Raw genomic sequence first — 19,221 nt, 5'->3', positions numbered from 1 at the left:
AATGTCATGCCTAACGGAGATGGAGGAACTGACTTGGCAGTCACTCAGACGCTCAGAGTAAAGGCAGAAGGGAGAATCCACAAGTGAGCAAAAGCCCAGAGAAGAAGACAGCCCTGAGGGGTGGAAGCTAGGAGCACGCAGAGGGGGAGAAAGAGCAGCGAGAAGTCAGCCAGCCGTGGTGAGCACACTGAGCAGCCACGTCACCGGGTCGGTGGCACCCTGACCCAAGAGCCGACCCTCCGCTGCGGAGGACCCGACTGGGCACACGGGTCCCCGAAGAGTCACTGCTGCCGAGTCGCTGAGCCGTGTCCCGGTCCTGGGAGACCTCCCGGTCCAATGGTTTCATGAACATTGTATGTTTCAGAAAGAATGAAAAATCATCCCCTCTTCCCGCCAACCTGCATCTCCCCCACAGCCCTCAGACAGTCAGTGACCTCGGGGATGCAAGCAGCCTCTTCCCCAGGCTCCACACAAAAGGACCATGTGCTGAGCATAACTCTTCTCCTTGGGAGAGCTTCTGTGCACGTGCAGCAACGAGAAGGCAAGCGAAGCTGCAGATCGTCGCACCGATAAACCTCGGGAGTGTCTGCGGTTTGTTCCACCCAGCACAGCGCCGCCTCCGTGTGCCACCTGGTAAGCTTCAGTTCCTTCTCTACACACACACACACACACACACACACACACACACACGGAAAAGAAATGCAAAAATAGCCCTAATTAGCCCCCCAGGTCTGGGGCTCCTCTGCTTTGGCCTCCACAAGCACATTCCTTCCAGCTGCTGGATGAGAAGCAGACACGGGCCTGCGGAATGCGCGCCCCACGCCAGGCGAGATGCGCCCCCTGAGATGGATGAGACCTCAGCCTGGCTCTCCCACCCTCCTCACCCAGACCCCCCTGGCTAAAGGCAACAGCTTTCCTAGAGGCAGAGAAGCATCGCCCTACTTGACAACGGATGGCAAACAGGACATTTTGAAGAAAATGAGCTCCTCAGAGAGGAGGGGTCCTGGAGCTGGAGGTGAGGTTTGTGACGGTGTCCACAGGAAGACCAACCTGGGACAGACCGCAGGAAAACCTGCCCTAAACCTTCATCAAAGACCTCCCCAGAGGGCAAACCACCCTGCACACCCCCAACCCCCCACCTGGCTGAGGAATGGCTGCCGAGCCCAGAGAGAGAGCTTGGGACATGAACCAAAGGGAGCTCGCTAGACACTGGCCATGGGGGGGGGGGGGGGGGAGGGGAAGGGGGCAGGGAGGTGGGGGTGCAAGGGTGTGGGGGCAGCATCACTCAGGGCTGGCCCAGACTCGAGAGGAAGACCAGCCGCTCTAAAGACACGTGGTCTCCCGTTTTCTCTCCTCATAAAAGGTCACCAGTGAGACTAACAGTCATCCTTTCCTGCCACAAGTGGTTGCAGCCTGCCTTGGGGGAGGGCGGCCATCCCACAGGCCTCCACGAGAGCCGGCAACCCAGCAGCTGCAGGGAGGCCCGGGCGCCAGGTCCCGTCGCTGGTCCTGCTCACGGAGCTCACAGAGCCCTGGCGGGGAGGCCAGATCTGAGCGGGGCAGCTGGCGGCCGCGGGAACCGTGGCACGCACCGAGCTCCCGGGAACCACTGGGCAGAGGACCTGCAGGAGCTCCACGAAGACCAGACATCACCCCTTTACCATCTGCCAGGCCAGATGGCAGAGCCCCGCCCCCACCCTGCCCTGGAAGGAAGTGGGCAGAGGAGCATCTGGTGTGGGGGGCGGGGCGGCAGGAGGAAGCAGGGAAGGAGGCCTCGCCCTGCTCCCCTCGTCAGGGGCCCAAGGGAGAATGTTTTGACCCAAAGTTAGGTTTGGGGGTTTTTCTCCAGCCCTGTGTAATAACTGGGCCTGGACCTGTGCCTTCACATGAGAGTAGGACTGGGGTACCTGAGAACGAACCACAAAGTCGCTGAACTTTTGACCCCACCTGATTTTCATTCCTAAAAAAAAACCCTGAGGGACATACAGAAAGAGAACATGTAAATTCTCACTGTCCAACCGGGACAGCATGCCAGGTCATCCACTAGCTTTCCAGGTACTGAGCAAGGCGGTTTGGTTTTTAGGTTTTTGGCTACAACAGGGAACTTGAAGGGATGACTTCGATAACTGAGGAAGAGAGATGCAGACCAACTTACACCATTTCAGTCACTAAAATAAAAGCTTCAAAGAAGTATTTTCAGCATCTCAGGAATGTCTCCGTAAAGCAGCCTCAGAGCCAGGCATGTATCTCTCTGTTCCAGTGACGGAGTAGGCACTGCCACCCACCGCCTCCTGCAGGCTGTGGGAACGGGACCCCTCCTTCGAGGAACTGCCTGGGTCACTGAGCCTCATTTCCCTAATGTGCCTTCTTGGAAAAACAGGGAGCTCTTCCAAAGTGAGCCTGCTGTACGATGGTGACAGGAAGCAACTAGAAGGTTCCAAAGTGAGACCTACAATTACAGTCAGTGGGGCGGGTGTGGGGGGGAGGATCCTGGAGGGTAGTAGCCCCAGGAAAGCCATGGAGAAGAGCAAGATGGGGCTGCAGCTCTTCCGACTCCCATCCCCCACCCCCCACTGGAGTTAGGAAAATGCCAGCCCTTTCCTTCCAGCCACTGGCTCCCTGTTCCCCTCGGAGCCCAGCCGGGTGAATGCGAGGGAGGCTGATGGGGACAGGAGAGGGGACTGGGGAAGAGGGTCAGACTCCCAGGGTAACTTCTCTGGGCTCGATCTCCTCGCCTCCGAAACAGCCGGCATCCTTCTCTACAAGTTTAATCCTAGGTTCAGAGATCCCAGAAGTGAAAATGAAACCCCTGTGTGAAGAGCTATTGATCGTGTGTGGTCTTCTACAACGTGAGGTTTTTCTGCATATTCTCTCATTTAGTCACACACCCTCTGGGCATCCATGGTGTGGGAGGCGTGGCTCCAGAACTGAGCACAGAAGGGCAAGGAACACAGGCTCCTGCCCTCAAGGAGTTTTCAGGCCAGTTTATACCCTCCATCCGCCTGGTGGGCCTGTGCTGTGTGTGTGTTGGGGGGGGAGGGAGCGGAGGGGGGCCAGGGGGCGGCCAGGAGGAACAGTAGAACCCCGAACGCACACTGAAGGCCAGTGAAGGGCACTCTTCCTGCTCTGAAAAGCGCAGTGTCCCCTGGCCCGCAGCCCCTCTGCAGGCAGCACCTCCCCTGGGAGGCTGTCAGTGATCCATCCCTCCGCCTCGCGTCTCCACCGAAAGATTAAGTCAAACGCAAAAACGTTGGGCAAAAGGGGAAAGGAGAGGTGCCTCTAATTTCTCCACAAACTGCGACAACCATGTACAGATTCTCATTTTAATGCCAGAAACGCATGGTTCTTTTCTTTCCTGACACCCAGAATTAGTGGATTCGTTGTTCCTACCACTGTACCACTATCAGAGCCCACATCAGAAACCACATGTCATTTTACTTCCCTTCATGCTGTTAATATAATGTGCTGACGAGAGATCTGAGGCAAATACTGACTTCAGTACATGAACCAGACAGGCCACAAAATAGCCAGGGTTGAAAAGAATGCTTTCATCATCCCTTTGCTCAATCTTTCTTTCGCAATCAATATTTTTTGTGCCAGTTAATGTTCTAGGTACTGGAGTATAGAAATAAACAAAAGCCTCCACCCTCACAGAGCTGACTTCTTAGTGGGAAAAGGCAGCAATAAACTTATCACATACGTGGTAAGTCCTCTGAGAACACAAGGGGAGAAACACAAGGAAGAAGGAAGGCCCAGGGTGGGTGAGAGTGGCTGCTTTAAATAAGCCAGGAAGGCCTCTGGACAAAGGTGACATCTGGGCAGACAGGAGGTAAAGGAAAGTGGATCTCTGGGGGAGAGCATACCAGAGAGTAAAGAGCACGTGCAAAGGCCCTGGGGTGGTGAGTTATGTTTGAGATTTTGGAGGAACAGCAAGATGATGAGAGGGGCTAGAGGGCAGCAGGGGAGGGCACAGTGTGGGAAATAAGAGCCCAGAAGTAATGGGGCACCACATACTGCTTTGAGTGAGATGATAAGTTCACTGGAGGGTTTGGAGGGGAGAAGTGACAGAACCTGCCTTACATTTTAAAAGGACCGCTCTGGCTGCTGCCTAGAGATGGGCCTGAGCCATGCAAGCAAGATGTGGTGGCAGCTTAGGTCCAGGGGTAACAGTAGATAGAGATGGTGAGAAGAAATCAGATTATCTACATACTTCCAAAGTAGAGCTGACAGTATTTGCTAACAGATTGGACGTGACATAAGAGAAGAGAAAGAAAAGTGTCTAAACACCTGAGCAAGTGGAAGAACACTTGCAATTGAGAAGAGCAGGGGTGGGGGTGGAGGCGAGGACTTCAGGAGTGCTGGTTTGGGTTGCTAAGTTTCAAAAGCCCATTGGGCATTTAAGTGGAGATGATAGGCAGGCTACGGACTATCCAAGTCCAAGTCCGGAGTTTAAATGAGGTCGGGACCAAAGATCTCAATTTGAAAGTCATCAGTGTTAGATGGCATTTAAAGCCCCAAGCCTGGATGCGACCTCCTAGAGCAGAAGTCCTAGGACCGAGCCTGGGGCTCTGCAAAATGTAGAGGTCAAAGAGGTGAGCTGGAATTAGCAAAGGAGCGTGAGGAGGCACTGCCCATGAGGAGTGTGGGAGATCTTGGAGGCCAAGTGAGGAGAGTGTTTCAGGAAGCGAGGACCGATAAACCGTGCCTTGGACCTTGCTTTCCTGTAAGGGTTGCTGAGTACCGGGATGACAAAATGATGTGCTCCATGACCCAGATGGGTTCAATACGGAAGTGGCAGGTTCAACTAAGTCCCGAGGCTGGTTAATCAGAGATCAAGTGAAGGCTAAGGTCTATCTATATAAAGACAAGATGCAGAAATACAATCTGATGTAATGACAAGTAGATGGATTAGAAACTGCTTGACTGATGACACCCAGGGGCACATGTAAGCGAATGAGTGTCAACCCCAAAGGAAATGTCTAGTGACATGTCATCGGGCTCTGTCCTTGGCCTGCTCAACACAACCGCGGCTTTGATCAGTGATAACTAAGCTTGACGGCAATCAGAATAATCTAGGAGGCTTGGGACACAGAGCATCCATGTGCACGCAGACCTGCAGGACGTCCCCAGCGGGGACAGGGAGGAAGCGCTAGAGGAAGGCCTGCACAGAGGAAGGCATTGAGGGAGCAGGTTGATCAAAACATACAGCTAACACCACGCTAAGTGGCATGGGGAATGTGCTGGATGGCAGCTGGGTGAATGTGGAACCCTCCACTGACTCTGGAGAGCGTAAACCTAGCTGAATCTGAGACCCACTTGAACTCTCTGGGGTCAACAGCGCGACCCCTGGGGACATAACCCAGCATGTGCTCCATGTCCCCTAAAGCTCTCTCTCCATGGTTCACAGGACACATGAGACGACGGGGGTCAGAGGAGCATAACCAAGATGTTGAAGGGACTCCACCCAAAGAGGAGCAGGTGTTTAGCCAAGAAACTCAGAAGAAACCAGGACTCCACCCTGAACACCTCAAGGGCCAATCCGGAGAAGGACTGATTTTGTGGGATCCAACAACCTATGAGTGCAAACTACGAGAACATGGGTCTACTTTGGTGCCAGGAAGGTCTTTCCAACAGTAAGGGTAACCCAAAGAGGCAGAAGTGGTGAGTACTCTGCCGTAGGAACTGTTAAACTTACACTTCAAGTGAGCACTTATTACAACATTTTATGCGTACATGGATACATTTTACACATCGATGTGCGCCCTTCCTGGACTGGAAATTCCCAGAGGAATTGCATCCCGGAGTCCAGCGCGAGCCCGTCCCCATGCTACGTGCTCAACAAACGTTACTTGGATGAAAGAACTGATCCTGGCTGGATGCCACCGGGCCTGCTGTGCAACAGCAGCTCATGCCACATAACTGCTAATGTTCCTTCTGACACAGCAGCTCCTGTTATTTCTGAAAAGCTGCACGTAAACCAGTTTTCTCTGGAGACGCAGTCAACCTCTGCATCGTCACAGGCGATTTGGAATTTAGAAATGAATTATTTAATTATTACGTGTAACAGTCAATAGTAATATTAGCCCCCTTGTTTAAAACTTGGCCTGGAATTAAGTAAGTCTGAGGCATGATAATGTGTGCCTCCAATGTTTCTGCAGTGCACATAGAAATGTGTATGAAATCTGACCCTTCCAGCTGTGACCCAGTTCAGAGACTTGCCCCCAGGCTTCCTTTCAAGTAAATGTCCCTGCTCTCTCCCCGGTGCGGGGGTTACTTACTGACTCACAGGCTGGAGTTACCGCCCGCAGGTGCAGGCCGCCCACCACCCGTGGCTGGCTGTGTTTCACCTCCAACCTTATCCTGTCAGAGGCCTGGTCCAGCTGAGACGTTAACCCAACGGGCTTTGACAGAGCATCCTTTGCAGTTACCAAGGTGATGGATGCACATCACATCCTCCTTAGGAGCCCCCCAAACCAAACCAATTCTCTGGGGTCCATGAATCAGAACCTGGAACTCTCCTAAAATCGGAGGCAGCTTCCAAAGCCCCCATCCTGCCCCACTCCCCGTGTAGGAGTGGACACGCTACAGTCATGCGTCCAGGGGAGGGAGCCATGTCGCCGAGAAGCATTTACTGTACAGCGGGCGCTGTCTTGGGGGCCATCTCCTTTAACCCGCACAGTGATCCTATGAGGTGATGCTAGCGTCCCCACTGCACAAACAAGGAAAGGGGATCTCAGAGAAGCTCACACAGCTGCCCGGAGTCACCCGGGTGGTAAATGGAGAAGCCAGTGTTGAACTCGGGTCTGTGCAGCCCCAAAGCTGTGCTATTTTCCCACACAGCAAGCAGAGCCACCTTAAATCAAAGCCAGTTCTAGACACTCCCTTGTCAATATTCCCCTCACCCAAACTTCTGCAGGACCCTGCCTGCTGGGCTTCTGCTTGCCTCTCTTGCCACACCCTCTATTCTTCTTGCCCTTGTTCCCTCCTTCCAGGCCTCCTGGCCTTCCTCCTATTCCTAGGAATCACCAAGTCTCTGACTCAGGGCCGCCCTCTACCCAGAATGCTATTCCCCCAGACCTCTGCAGATCCCTCCTCCTTCCTCCAGGTCTCTGCTCCAGTGCCACCTCCTCAGGAGGCCATTCCCAGGGACTCTGTCAAAAAGAGGCCTCTAAGCAGCCCTTACCCTGCAGCTCACATTTCTCAGCAGCACTTACCAGCGCCTGAACACATCCTCGGCGAGTTGACGGCTTCCTGACAGCGCCCCCACTGGAATGCAAGCTCGGGGCGCGGAGGAGGGGGGGGGGGCGGGGGCTCTGTGTCACTCACTGCCGCACCCCAGGTCCAGGGCCCGCGTGCAGCAGGGCCCACCAAATTGGGTTGCTGTCTGTCCTCTCCCTCTGCCGCCTCCATCTGGTCCCAGCACACAGAGGCCTGCTACACAGCAGCTGGTGACCTTGGCCAAGTAACGTCAGCTCTCCAGAGAAACTTTCCATTTACTGCCCGTGGCCCTGACAAAGAAGGGACTGATACTGCACCCCCCAACCCCCAAAGACCGCATCACCCCCTTGCTCTGATATTTGCTAGTTTTAGAATTTTGTGATTTTATCAGAGAAGAGACATTTGGTGCAACGGATGAAACAAAAAGATAATTATACTTCACAAAGAGAGAAAAAAGCCTTCGAAACAACCAATTGTCTGTTTATTGCTAGACTAGACAATTCATTCATTTAATGCCTCCCAGCATCTTTTCAAAGCAGATGGAATTGGACTCTCATTAAAGCAGAGTTATAAAAAGCTGTGTGATCCAGCACTGAGCCAACCAGAGGGCTTCGAAAAGCAGAATTCCTGAGCTTCTACCAACACAAATCTCCCAGCTAATCCGGGGATGGAGGCAGAAGCTAGTCCTAAGCCAAGAGAAGGCCCGTGTTCAACATAAAGGTTTCTAGAGATAAAATCATCTCTGTTTGGGGAACTTAACTCGTCTCCCTTCATCAGTAATCCCCGCCCTGGAAGGTGGCTCACTTTCCGTAAACCTCCTGACGTAAACCTCCTGACATTTCGCAGAAGTATTTTGTAAATAAACAGAAGGTCTTTCATTTCAAAACCCCTTGATGCTGTCTATCTGAACATTGTTTTAGTGGTGGAAATCCCTACTGGCTTCGGAGGGGCTTTTGTTTACCGGACTTGCTGAGTTTTCCTCTCCCTCCTTAACACATAGAACACTTCAAAGAGACTCTTGGCTTCGGGCTCTGGTCTAGCTCAAAGGGTGACATACCACAGAGATAAGGGAACAATCTTCTGGGGAAATTTAAGCCAACCTCTTCGTTTACAACTTTTAACCAACCCATCCACCCCTCCTTCTTCCAAGGTGGGAGATGATGAAGCTGTTCGGTGTGGCCAAGCACCAGGGCGGATACATGCTGCCAAGGATTCCGCTACCAAACAAGGGAGAAGGAGAGTCCCAGTGCTTGGCCTCCGTAGGGAAGGTCACGCAGGAAAATTACCGGGTGCGGATGGGAGGGGAGGCACGTGGAGGGGTGCCCTGGGACGTGGTGCCACGAGGGTGCTGCTTGGCACACAATGCCCGGCGCTGTGTCCTCACTGCAGCCTAGAACATGCCACTCCCTGTTTCCAGATTCTTCCTTTTACTCTCCTGTATTTGATCATAAGTCTCGAATATTCCTAAATGCTTTCAATCAGCAGACAGTATTCTCATTCTTTAGCACTAATGATAAGTGTTCACATTCTTTAGCATTAATGATAAGTTTATCTGCTATTCAAACACAAATGATATCCAGCTTCCTTCACAGGACATGCTTACAGCTGATCACATAACACTCACACTAAAAAAAATAATAATAATAATCTTTATGGCTTGAGTAAGCTTCCAAAAGGTTAAAAAATAAATAAAAGAGAAAGAAGGCTGCAGGTAGTTTAGTGATATTAATGAGCATAATTGAAATTCCTGTGCCAGGAGGAAACCTTCCATGGAGCACGTACCTCTGGCTCACTGATACGATTCCAATGTGCAGTCTCTGTTGTGCGCGTGTACTGTTACTTCTGTAATTATTTTGATACTAGAGGCCCGGTGCATGAAATTCGTGCACGGGGGAGGGGAGTCCCTCAGCCCAGCCTGCACCCTCTCCAATCTGGGACCCCTCGAGGGATGTCCCACTCCAGTGGGATCGGGCCTAAACGGGCAGTCAGACATCCCTCTCACAATCCAGGACTGCTGGCTCCCAACTGCTCACCTGCCTGCCTGATCGCCCCTAACCGCTTCTGCCTGCCAGCCTGATCACCCCTAACCACTCCCTTGCCAGCCTGATCGATACCTAACTGCTCCCCTGCCAGCCCAATTGCCCCTAACTGCCCTCCTCTGCCAGCCTGGTCACCACTAACTGCCCTCCCCTGCCGGCCTGAATGCCCACAACTGCCCTCCCCTGCCGGCCACCTTGTGGTGGCCATCTTTGACCACATGGGGGAGGCCATCTTGTGTGTTGGAGTGATGGTCAATTTGCATATTACCTCTTTATTATATAGGATTCTGGTCAGTTTAGGCTCCATTCCTAAAATATGCCATTATCTTGCAAAAACGTGTTCCTTAAAGAACCATATTTGTTTGTTTTGTTGTGTGTGTTTTTTTATTGAATGTATTGGGGTGACACTGGTTAATAAACTTACATACGTTTCGGGTGTACAATTCTATGATATATCATCTGTATATTGCACTGTCTTCACCACACAAAGTCAAGTTTACTTCCATCACCATTTATTCCCCTTTTACCCTCTGCTACCTCCCCCTACACCTCTTTCCCTCTGGTAATCACCATACTGGTGTTTGTGTCTATGGGTTGTTTCTTTGTTTGTTTTACTTAATCCCTTCACCTTTTCACCCAGCCCCCCAAACCATGTTTGTTTTATACTCTGTGGTTTCAAAGAGGAAAAAGAGATTATTGTGCAGCCTCTAACAACCCAGATGTGTGATTTTTATGATATTCAACTTACTTTTTCATTCCACGCCCACAGTCCAATTCCAAGAAATGCTATTCCCAGAAACTGAAAAAGAAAGAGAGAAAGCAGTGTAAATATAAGAGTAAACACCATGTTTTTACTAATATAAATTAGAAAGTTTTCAATCAATTCTTTTGCCACTTTACCTGGCTGAAAACTGATTTATTCTAAAATCTGAGTAACAGTCTTTAACAGAAAAAAAAACAAGAAAAAAAAAACCTAAATCAGAATCCCCCTTGATTAAAGTTATTACAGCATTAAAAAGGGTTGGGTAAAAAAAAAAAGTGGGTATATATATTGCAATGACATATTATTCAGCCTTCAAAAAGGAGGAAAGCCTGCCACGTGGGAGCACACGAATAAACCTGAAGGACATGATGCTACATGAAACAAGCCAGGAGGACAAAGACCACATGGCATCACTTATATGTGGAATCTAAAAATGAGCAAGTCAAACTCATAGAAACGGGAGGAGAAAAGTGGTTTCCAGGGGTGGGGGAAATAGGGAGAGATGGGTAAAAGGGTACAAACTTTCAGTCAAAAGATGAATATGATCTGATAATCTGATGTCTGACGTGGTGACTACAGTTCATAACACTGTATTGTATAACTGAAATTTGCTAAGAATAGAACATAAATGTTCCCTCTCTCACACACACAAAAGGTAACCATGTGAGGTGAAATTGGGATGTGTCTTAAAACCGATGGTACCTCTGCCAGGCTGGGGTGGCTCAGTGGATTGAGTGTCATCCCATTCATCAAAAGGTTACTAGTTCAGTCCCCAGTCAGGGCACATGCCTGGGTTGTGGGCTCCATCCCCAACAGGGGGCATGCAGGAGGCAACCAATCAATGTTTCTCTCTCATCAATATTTCCATCTGTCTCTCCCGCTCCTTCCCCTCTCTCTAAAGCAATAATAATAATAATAATAATAATAATAATATTTTTTAAATGATACATCCACATATATAAAAGATTTTTTTTTTAGTCGATGGTACCTCATAGTATTTTTTGCCTTGACTATACCAAAAACAATAATGTCGCTTATAATCAGGGTGTTAACAGGTGTGATGACACACTATACAGTGCTGTCCACCCACTAAGCGCTCAGTGATCAGACTGCGTGCAAATGGCCACGAGGAAAGACTCATTCCTCACCTTCATTAGCAACTCAGAATTTCCTGTCCAAACACTGACGGGGAAAGAACGGGCGGCTGAGCGGAGCAGGCTGATGGCGGCAGCCACTGTTTATTTTACTGACATCTGGATTAAGCTAAATGTCAGGAGAGCTGTCCACCGAGCGGAGTGCGCGCGGAGAAGGACAGTGAGGGTGGCCATTCCTCCCAGGTCCAGGGAAACCCGAGAGCCGTCCACCTGGGAGGCCTTCACCGCTGGCTGCGGGCAGTGACACTTCGCAGGCTTCAGGCTTCGGCTAACAAGCCGACAGGGGCTGGGCGAGCAGCGGGAGCAGAGGGAAGGGAACCCAAAACACACAAACCGCGGACCGCCCTGAAAGCGGGCGGTGTTTTTAAAAGCAGGACTTCCCCAGTCTCCCTGCAATGACCCCGCTTCGCCGCCACGAGGCTACACGACACGTTCTGAGCTCCTGCACGGAAAGCTCCGGCGTGGCCAAAACTGAGGACCCCCTGCCTCCTTCTTTTGCTCTCAGACATGTGAGAAGTGTTTGCTCGAGATTTCTTGTTTTCAACATCCCAACAGGAAAACGATGGTCAACCTCTCTACTGCCCGGGTCAGATTGCTACTTCACTTCACGTTTCTGACCCCAAACCACAAAGATGCCATCCCCCAAGGTACTTGGGGCTCTGTGGTACAAAAATAAAGTCACTCAGCATGTTTCTCTCTCTCTCTCTCTCTCTCTCTCTCTCTCTCTCTCTCTCTCTCTCTCATTTCTAGGTCCTGGAACAACTGGGTAACAGGGGACAGGAGTACACACAGGATCCCATCACACCTAGAAGGCACCGAGCGCTTGGCTCCACACATAGGACATCAAATGCATCCCACGAGATGCCTGACTCTCTAACGCTAAAGCCCTTCTCGGACAAATGTTCCCGTCTCCCCTGAGGCAGCATTTAATCAATCACAGCATCACGACAAGGTGGGCGGATGTGGCAGAGGACACTGCCGTCAGCTGTGCTTCTTGCTGCCGACGAGGTGGGACATTCACCTCTCTGAGGGCCCTGCCAAATGGCTAACATTTATTTCCCTCGGTGCCTCACCAGCCACTGTGCTTTGTGGGCAGTCTCTCTCTCTAGCATCACAACAAGTTTATTTTGAAATGCAGGCACAGGTTAGTGAGGCTCCCAGGGGCACACAGCTGGAAACGCCGAGATCTGAGCCCAGGGAAGTCTAACATCGAAGTGCATGTCCTCTCCAGCCCTGATGAACCCCCATTCCCCCACGGCACAGAAAGCTGCGACATTCAGGTGAGAATCCTATGGAATCAGAACGGGACATGACACATTCCCTCTCCAGGGAGCCAAGGGAAGTTGGGGTAGAAAGAGACGAAAACCTCCCCTTCGCCTGAGAACTGGCGGAAGAACAGAAATGCCCCACCCTGGGGCCATGGAGGGAAACAGAAAACGGAGAAATTCCACAGGGGGTCAGCTTTCTCCTCTTTGTATAAAGTTCTCCTTTCTCTTCCTGCCACTTGGAAAACCCTTGTGCTTTCACAGACCATATACATGGATTGGAAACCAATAGTTTCCCACAAAAAAAAAGAGGGGAAAAAACTCAGGATTTAAAAGAAGACTCACAGACTGTTCCTTTATAATCTTGCGCCAATATGTTCTGCTTTAACCGTGACTTTCCAAACAAAGGTTTAAGAACTTGGAGAACAAACCCTGGATTTAAAGACAAGGATCGCACTCAATACCTAAGCAAGAGCGCGGTGCGGGCCGGGGCCTCCTCACGCACATACCTTCGCAGCTACATCACTAGCAAATGTCCTCCGCTTACTCTCAGCCCATGTGTTTTGTTTTAGAATCAAGTTGTTCCAGCTCCATGTAATTAAACAGAGAGGAGCCAGAAAACAGAGACAGGCACGCAGCACCGAGGCACTCAGAGTCCCCCTTCCCACCTCTCGCAGAAAGGAGGACCATAAACCTCCCAGCTGACCTCATTAGGAGGCCCGCGCACAGGGAGGGAACAGCTGAGAACACTTACAGGCAACTCCTCCTTCCCGCGGAACAGCAAGACAGATCCGACGCGTCTTCCCACACGGCAATGTATGCAAACACGAGCACCAATGTTTGTCCACCCGAGTTTTGATGTTTTAAAAGGAATAACAATAATTTTGCCAACACTTGTTGAATGCGAGTAGGAACTAGGCGATGTGTTTCTTATGAATGAGCTGCAACAGCTCTGCCTAATGTAGTAGCCACCGGCTACGGAGCCTCTGACATGTGGCTAGTTCCAACTGAGATGAGCTAGAGTCTTAATGTGAATAAGAACAATGTAAAATATCTCACTAATACTTGTTTTATTATTGACTACCCTGTTGAAATGATAAAGCTTTTGATGTATCGGCTGAAACAAAATATATTATTAAAATTAATTTCACTTGTTTCATTTCCCTTTTTTAAATACAGTTACTGCAACCCTTAAGTTATCTATGTGGCTTGCACTATTACTCTTGAACAATGCTGATCTGAAGGGTCCCTCAACAACCCCATGTGGCAGGTGCTGCTATGATCACCATTTTATAGATGAGGAAACTGAGACTTAGACACTTTAGGCAATGCTCCCAACATCGCACAGGTGCCTGCGCTGGGATGCTCAGGAAATGACTCCTCAGCCCACGCGCGAAACTATTATAGTACTTATAAAACGTTTGTCCAGACAAATAGCGGATGGACAATTATACTGAAACTCTGGTCCTGACACTCCAAATCGCTCCTTTAATTTCTAGGTGTTCGGGGCACCGGGTGCACTGAGTGGCACGCTGCCGCAGCCTGCTGGGCGTGGCGGAACAGAGCCGGCAGAGCGGGTGCTCAGTTAAAGCGGGAGAGGACAATGGACCTAGGATGGAGACCTGGGTGATGGCGTATCTATGCCAGGAGGGACGCGTCTGCCCCCTTTTCTCTGAGGAGTGGAAGATCTCCTCCTCCATCTGTTGTTTTGGTCCTTGCTGAGCCTCCAACATCGTGGAAATGAACCTGCGCTCCGTTCTAACTGGCACAAAAATGGGTACTTGGAGAAGCCGTCCATCCATCCATCCATCCATCCATCCATCCATCCATCTACAATCCTCAACAAATATTCCTGAGCTCCTACTTGGTGCTGCACACTACTTTTCTCTTGCGATACATGAGATGAGATACAGTCTCTGCCCCCTGTCAACCTGCAGTCCAGTAAGATTGTAACCAAATCATCAAAGCATGGAAGGCAAAATTGTCCTTGATGGCGCCATAAAGGAAAAGAAAGTAAGGCCAATAGAGACTATAAGAGGGGATCTGACCAGAGAGCATCCCAGGAAGGCTTTTCTGAGTGGGATGGAGGAACTGAGGTCTGCAGGATGAGAAGACATTAAATGGCAAAAATTTTTAAAAAAGCAGAGTATTTCCAGCAGAGGGAAGGGCAGGTACACACTAAATGTACGCTGTGGTGGCTGTAGCATGGCAAGTCAAAGGGTCTAAAACAGAGGGGTGGGGAACCTTTTTTCTGCCAAGGGCCATTTGGATATTTATAACATCATTTGTGGGCCATACAAAATTATCACCTTAAAAATTAGCCTGCTGTATTTGGTCAAACATTTCATTAACTCACCCCTAATGCCTGCCTTGGCAGGGCCAGACCAAATGATTTCTCGGGCCTTCTACGACCCGCGGGCCAGATGTTCCCTACTCCTAGTCTAAAAGGTGACTGGTGTGGCTGGTGCACAGAGAATGGGGAAGTGAAGAGGGTAGGGCAGATCTGCAGTTAGAGTACAAGCAGGAACCGGCCCATGCAGGGCCCTGTAAGCCACATTAAGGAATCTCGGCATTGCCCTAAGAGTGACAGAAAGCCATTTAAGGGCCGCCTGTGTGTAGTGAGCTGCGGTGGGGTGAGGGGTCTGGTCATTATCAGATTTGAGCTTTGGAGAAATAATGACCTGGGCTGCAAAACAGATTAGATTCACTGGGACTGTAAGGAGACAAGACGGATGCAGACAAGACTGATCATGTCCTGGACTGAAATGTAGTGGGGAAATAAAAGGAAGCAAAACTATTTAGAAGTACAGCTGACATTTTCAGTGATGACTGGATATGGTGAAGGGGGGCAAGGGTGAAGGAGAGGGAGGTGTTAGGGATAATGCCTGTGATTCCAGCATCTTCCACATGGATGGCTCTTCAAATTCCATCGTATGTCCTCTCTGCCAGAAATGACTCTCCGGGGCTAATTTTGTAACTAGCTTGAGATCCAGTGGCATTTCTGAAAGACAGTTTTCTTTCATGGGTAATTTTGGCTGCTATCTGAATTTCCTTTGAAGCAAATTTCAGCTTGCATACTTTAAAAAATAAACTATTTAAAATCGATATACATGTCCACCACCACCCACTACCTTTATTCATAAAAGGAAGCAGTTACTGGCCGGTGTGGCTCTGTTGGTTGGAGCGTCATCCTGTGCACTGAAGGGTCTTGGGTTTGATTCCCAGTCAGGGCAGGTGCCTGGGTGCGGATTCGATCCCCAGTTGAGGTGCATATAAAAGGCAACCGATGGATCTTTCTCTCTCCCTCTCCCTTCCTCTCTCTCTAAAGTAAAAAAACAAAAACAAAACAAAACCGGGGGGGGGGGGCAGTTATGTATAGATTAAAATTAATCTATGTATACATTAAAATTCACAGACAACTCTTAAATACTTAAAAAAAATAACAATTACATCAATGGCATCTGCCCAGAATTCCATGAACAAACTCAAAATAATAATGCAGCAATGTAATCATGATGGAGGAAAACAAAAGTCAGATTAATCTTCTCACCTCAACTGGAGCCTCAAAAATATTATCTTAAATAACAATGGGTGGAATTGTTATCCCTTCATCATTCTGATGAAGGGTTTGTTGGTGTTTTTTTTTTGAAATTTTAAGCTCTGCCTGAATAAACAGGAGAGATGCATTGAAAACATTTGGCACAGAAGAGAGGAACGAGAGAGGGCCATTAGGAAAGATGCATTTTTCTGAAACTGCAACACGTGTTCTTTTTACTAGATCTTTTCTGACGCTTTAGTGCGAACAACACTCCCACCCTGACAGGGGTGGGTGAGGTGTGGCCGTCCACCCATATGTTAACACAAACACCCCTTGTCTTTATAGAGCAGGGACTGATTTCAGGAATAAAAGGCCTCTGGGCAGAATTCTTGCCAGGTCTAAGGAGGAAGCTTGGGCTGGTGGAAAAGTCAATGCTCAGAAAGTCGATCCCAATTTTGCCACTGGGTCCCTGTGTCCCAGTTTGCACATGCAAACTGTCCAGAATCCACAGAAGATGGGATAACAGATAAAGCTCAAACCTGTAAACAGGACATTCCGCATCTGAGCTGGGCCAGCCTCCCTCACTTCACTTCGCCCAGACCCTCCTCCCTCTGCTCTGAACACACGCAGCCTGCTGGTGCACCGGCCGCAGCTCAGCCTGGTGCTGTGATCTCGGGGAAGGCTCTCCATTCATTCAGCACAGACTTCCTGATCCTCTACTAGGAGCCGGGCAGCCCTCGAGACGCTTGGATAAATCAGGAGCCAGAACAGAGGACAGAGCCTGCGCTATGGCTGACAGACACTCCAGCTGCGGAGTGTGGGGAGGCAAAGGCAAGGCAAGGAAACATAAAGGAATGGATTACGCGGACTTTTAGAAGCCGAGAAGCACTGTGGGGAAGGAGAGCAGCAGAAGGGACTGGAATGGAGGCGGCTGCTGCAATGTTAAAATAGAACGGGCATGGCAAGTCTCCATTAAGAAAGCGCTGGATGAGCAAATGTGACAGAGATGAAGGAGCTGACCGATGGGTATTAGGGAACCGGGCTCCGGGCAAAGGAACAGCCTGGCTGGAGGAGGGGGTGCACGGGCGCGCTGGAGGAACAGTCGCCGCAGGAGGGCCGGCGTGCACAGCGCAAGGGTAACAGGAGCTAGGCTGGGTTGGTCTTTGAAGGCTGGGGTGACAACTGTGGTTTCTACCGGAAGGGAAGAATCACAGGAGGGTTTCCCGACTTCCTAGAGCCCATGGTCGTCACCTGTCAATTGCAGATAGCAAGGGCACTCCAGGGAATGCACAAAGCCACGGCAGGGGCCCGGTGATCATGATGGGCCTGGCTGAGAGTCACAGAGCCCAGCATGTGCCTGGTGCAGCCAGTGCTGCATGCATGCCGGTCCCCTCCCCTTCCTCAGGCACTTCTCGGCCTGCCTCCCCCAACGTTTGGACCTGTTTCTCCAAACGAGGACACATCCTCGCTCTCAGAGATCAGCGGCCCTCTCTGAACTTCTGAGCCACTCTCCCCAGGGACCCTAATTTGCCCTACACACACACACACACACACACACACACACGATTTTAAGGAGGGACATGACCTGGGTTCACACCACAGGAGTGACGGGGACCGTTAATCAGGGAGCATGTGCCCATTTAAGTAAGGTGACCAGATCGTCAAAAATCGACAAAACCGATCTTTAACAATTTGTCCTGCGTCCCACGGTGTTTTAAAAAAGTCCCTATTTTTGGAAAGAATCTTTCCAAAGATCGTCCAAAAGCGGGACGATCTGGTCACCTTACATTTAAGGGACAGCAGCACCTGCCCTCCGGTCAGTCCTCTCCCTCCCCAACAGCAGCTGGAGGCGCCTCCCGGCACAGTGGACACAAGTATCCCCACGCACTGAAAATTAACGATGAAAAGATAGTCCAGTCAGAATACCAAGGTCGTGTTTAATTTCACATCTTTACTATTTATTTTAGCTGCCTGGTTCAGGAATTCTCAACATATTGGCCCCAGAATCTAAAAACCTACAAATGTGGAAGCCCCACGTTAAAATAAATTTCTTCCCATCAGGGCTTCCTGATGCATCCTCTCTTTCCCTAACATTATCACTCCTTTCATATGACATCCTTAGTAAAGAAGTTCTGGTTTCACTGTACCTATTTTTTTAATATGATTTTATTGATTTTACAGAGAGAGGAAGAGAGAGAGAGACAGAAACATCGATGAGAGAGAGACATTGATCGGCTGCCACCTGCATGCCCCATCTGGGGATCAAGCCAGCAACTCAGGTATGTGCCCTGACTGGGAATCAAGCGGTGAACTCTTGGTTGATAGGTCCACGTTCAACCTCTGAGCCACATCAGCTGGGCGTCATTATACCTAATTAAAAAAAAAAAAAATCCTTTTGGAGGAATGTGGGATATAAATTATAACCAATACTGGTTGGGCTAGCTTCTGAAACTACACCACCGCTTTTTTTTTAAAAACTTCCCTCCCCCTTAGGGGAGCCCTGCAGCCAGGCTTGCAAAGGGGGCCCCGCCCCACTCTAGGCTGACGTGGGACATGTGACTCAAACGCCAGGCTGAGGCAGAGTCTCTCCACCCCAGGAAACGGGGTTTGGACGCAGTGGCTTTTGCCAGCCTCAGTCTCCCTTAAGCTAGAACAGGCTGGGGGTGCTGGGGAGATACCATGCAGATGTAGAAAGCAGAAGAAAGACCACAAGTAACTTCTACTCCTGACCCCTCCCTGCTCCTTATCCGCAAGGCCCCGGGCCACCCGTCCTTGACCCTGGGTCCCGCACAACGCCCCTGGGGCTCTATTATACGTCTCTCCCTGCTCCTATCTTAGCTCAAGTACTTCGAGGGCTTTTTGTCACTTGCAACCAAGAGGCTCCTAAGACGTAACTAAGAGAGCAGATGAATTTCCCTCGTGCTCGGGCCTGTGACAAGCTCACAGCTAATGATGAAGCGTGCAAATGGGCACAGGCACGCTGCTGCTCCGGGGGGTCAGAAGGATCTGGCAGCGGTTGTCATCCTTTCCCAACACCTGGGTACAGGCACTGGGGTTCTGAACTACCCCAGACACTGCCGGTACCAGGTGTGAGAGGAACACGCGTCAGCCACGCTCCCCTGAAGGAAAGGGCTGCCCTCTGGGTGCTTGTGGAGTTCTGGGAGAAGAATGATCCAGCTGGAAATGGTTCCCAAAGCAACACCACCCAGCAGGGCCTGGGAAAGGGCGAGGGGGCGGGGGAGCG

The 19,221-nt window shown here is 50.3% G+C and overlaps 1 protein-coding gene across 2 annotated transcripts in view; it reads right to left on the bottom strand.

The window, feature by feature from the left end:
- TSPAN5 (tetraspanin 5) overlaps positions 1-19,221 on the bottom strand; it is a 160,123-nt gene that overhangs the window by 19,921 nt on the left and 120,981 nt on the right. For both annotated transcript variants that reach the window (XM_079767387.1, XM_079767388.1), the window contains exon 2: positions 10,006-10,056. In XM_079767387.1, the coding sequence (XP_079623513.1) occupies positions 10,006-10,056 (51 nt within the window). The remainder of the gene's footprint in view (positions 1-10,005; positions 10,057-19,221) is intronic.

Source organism: Cnephaeus nilssonii (assembly GCF_951640355.1).
Source record: "Cnephaeus nilssonii genome assembly, chromosome: 1".
Lineage (NCBI taxonomy): Eukaryota > Metazoa > Chordata > Mammalia > Chiroptera > Vespertilionidae > Cnephaeus > Cnephaeus nilssonii.
This window is presented reverse-complemented; position numbering and strand designations above follow the sequence as displayed.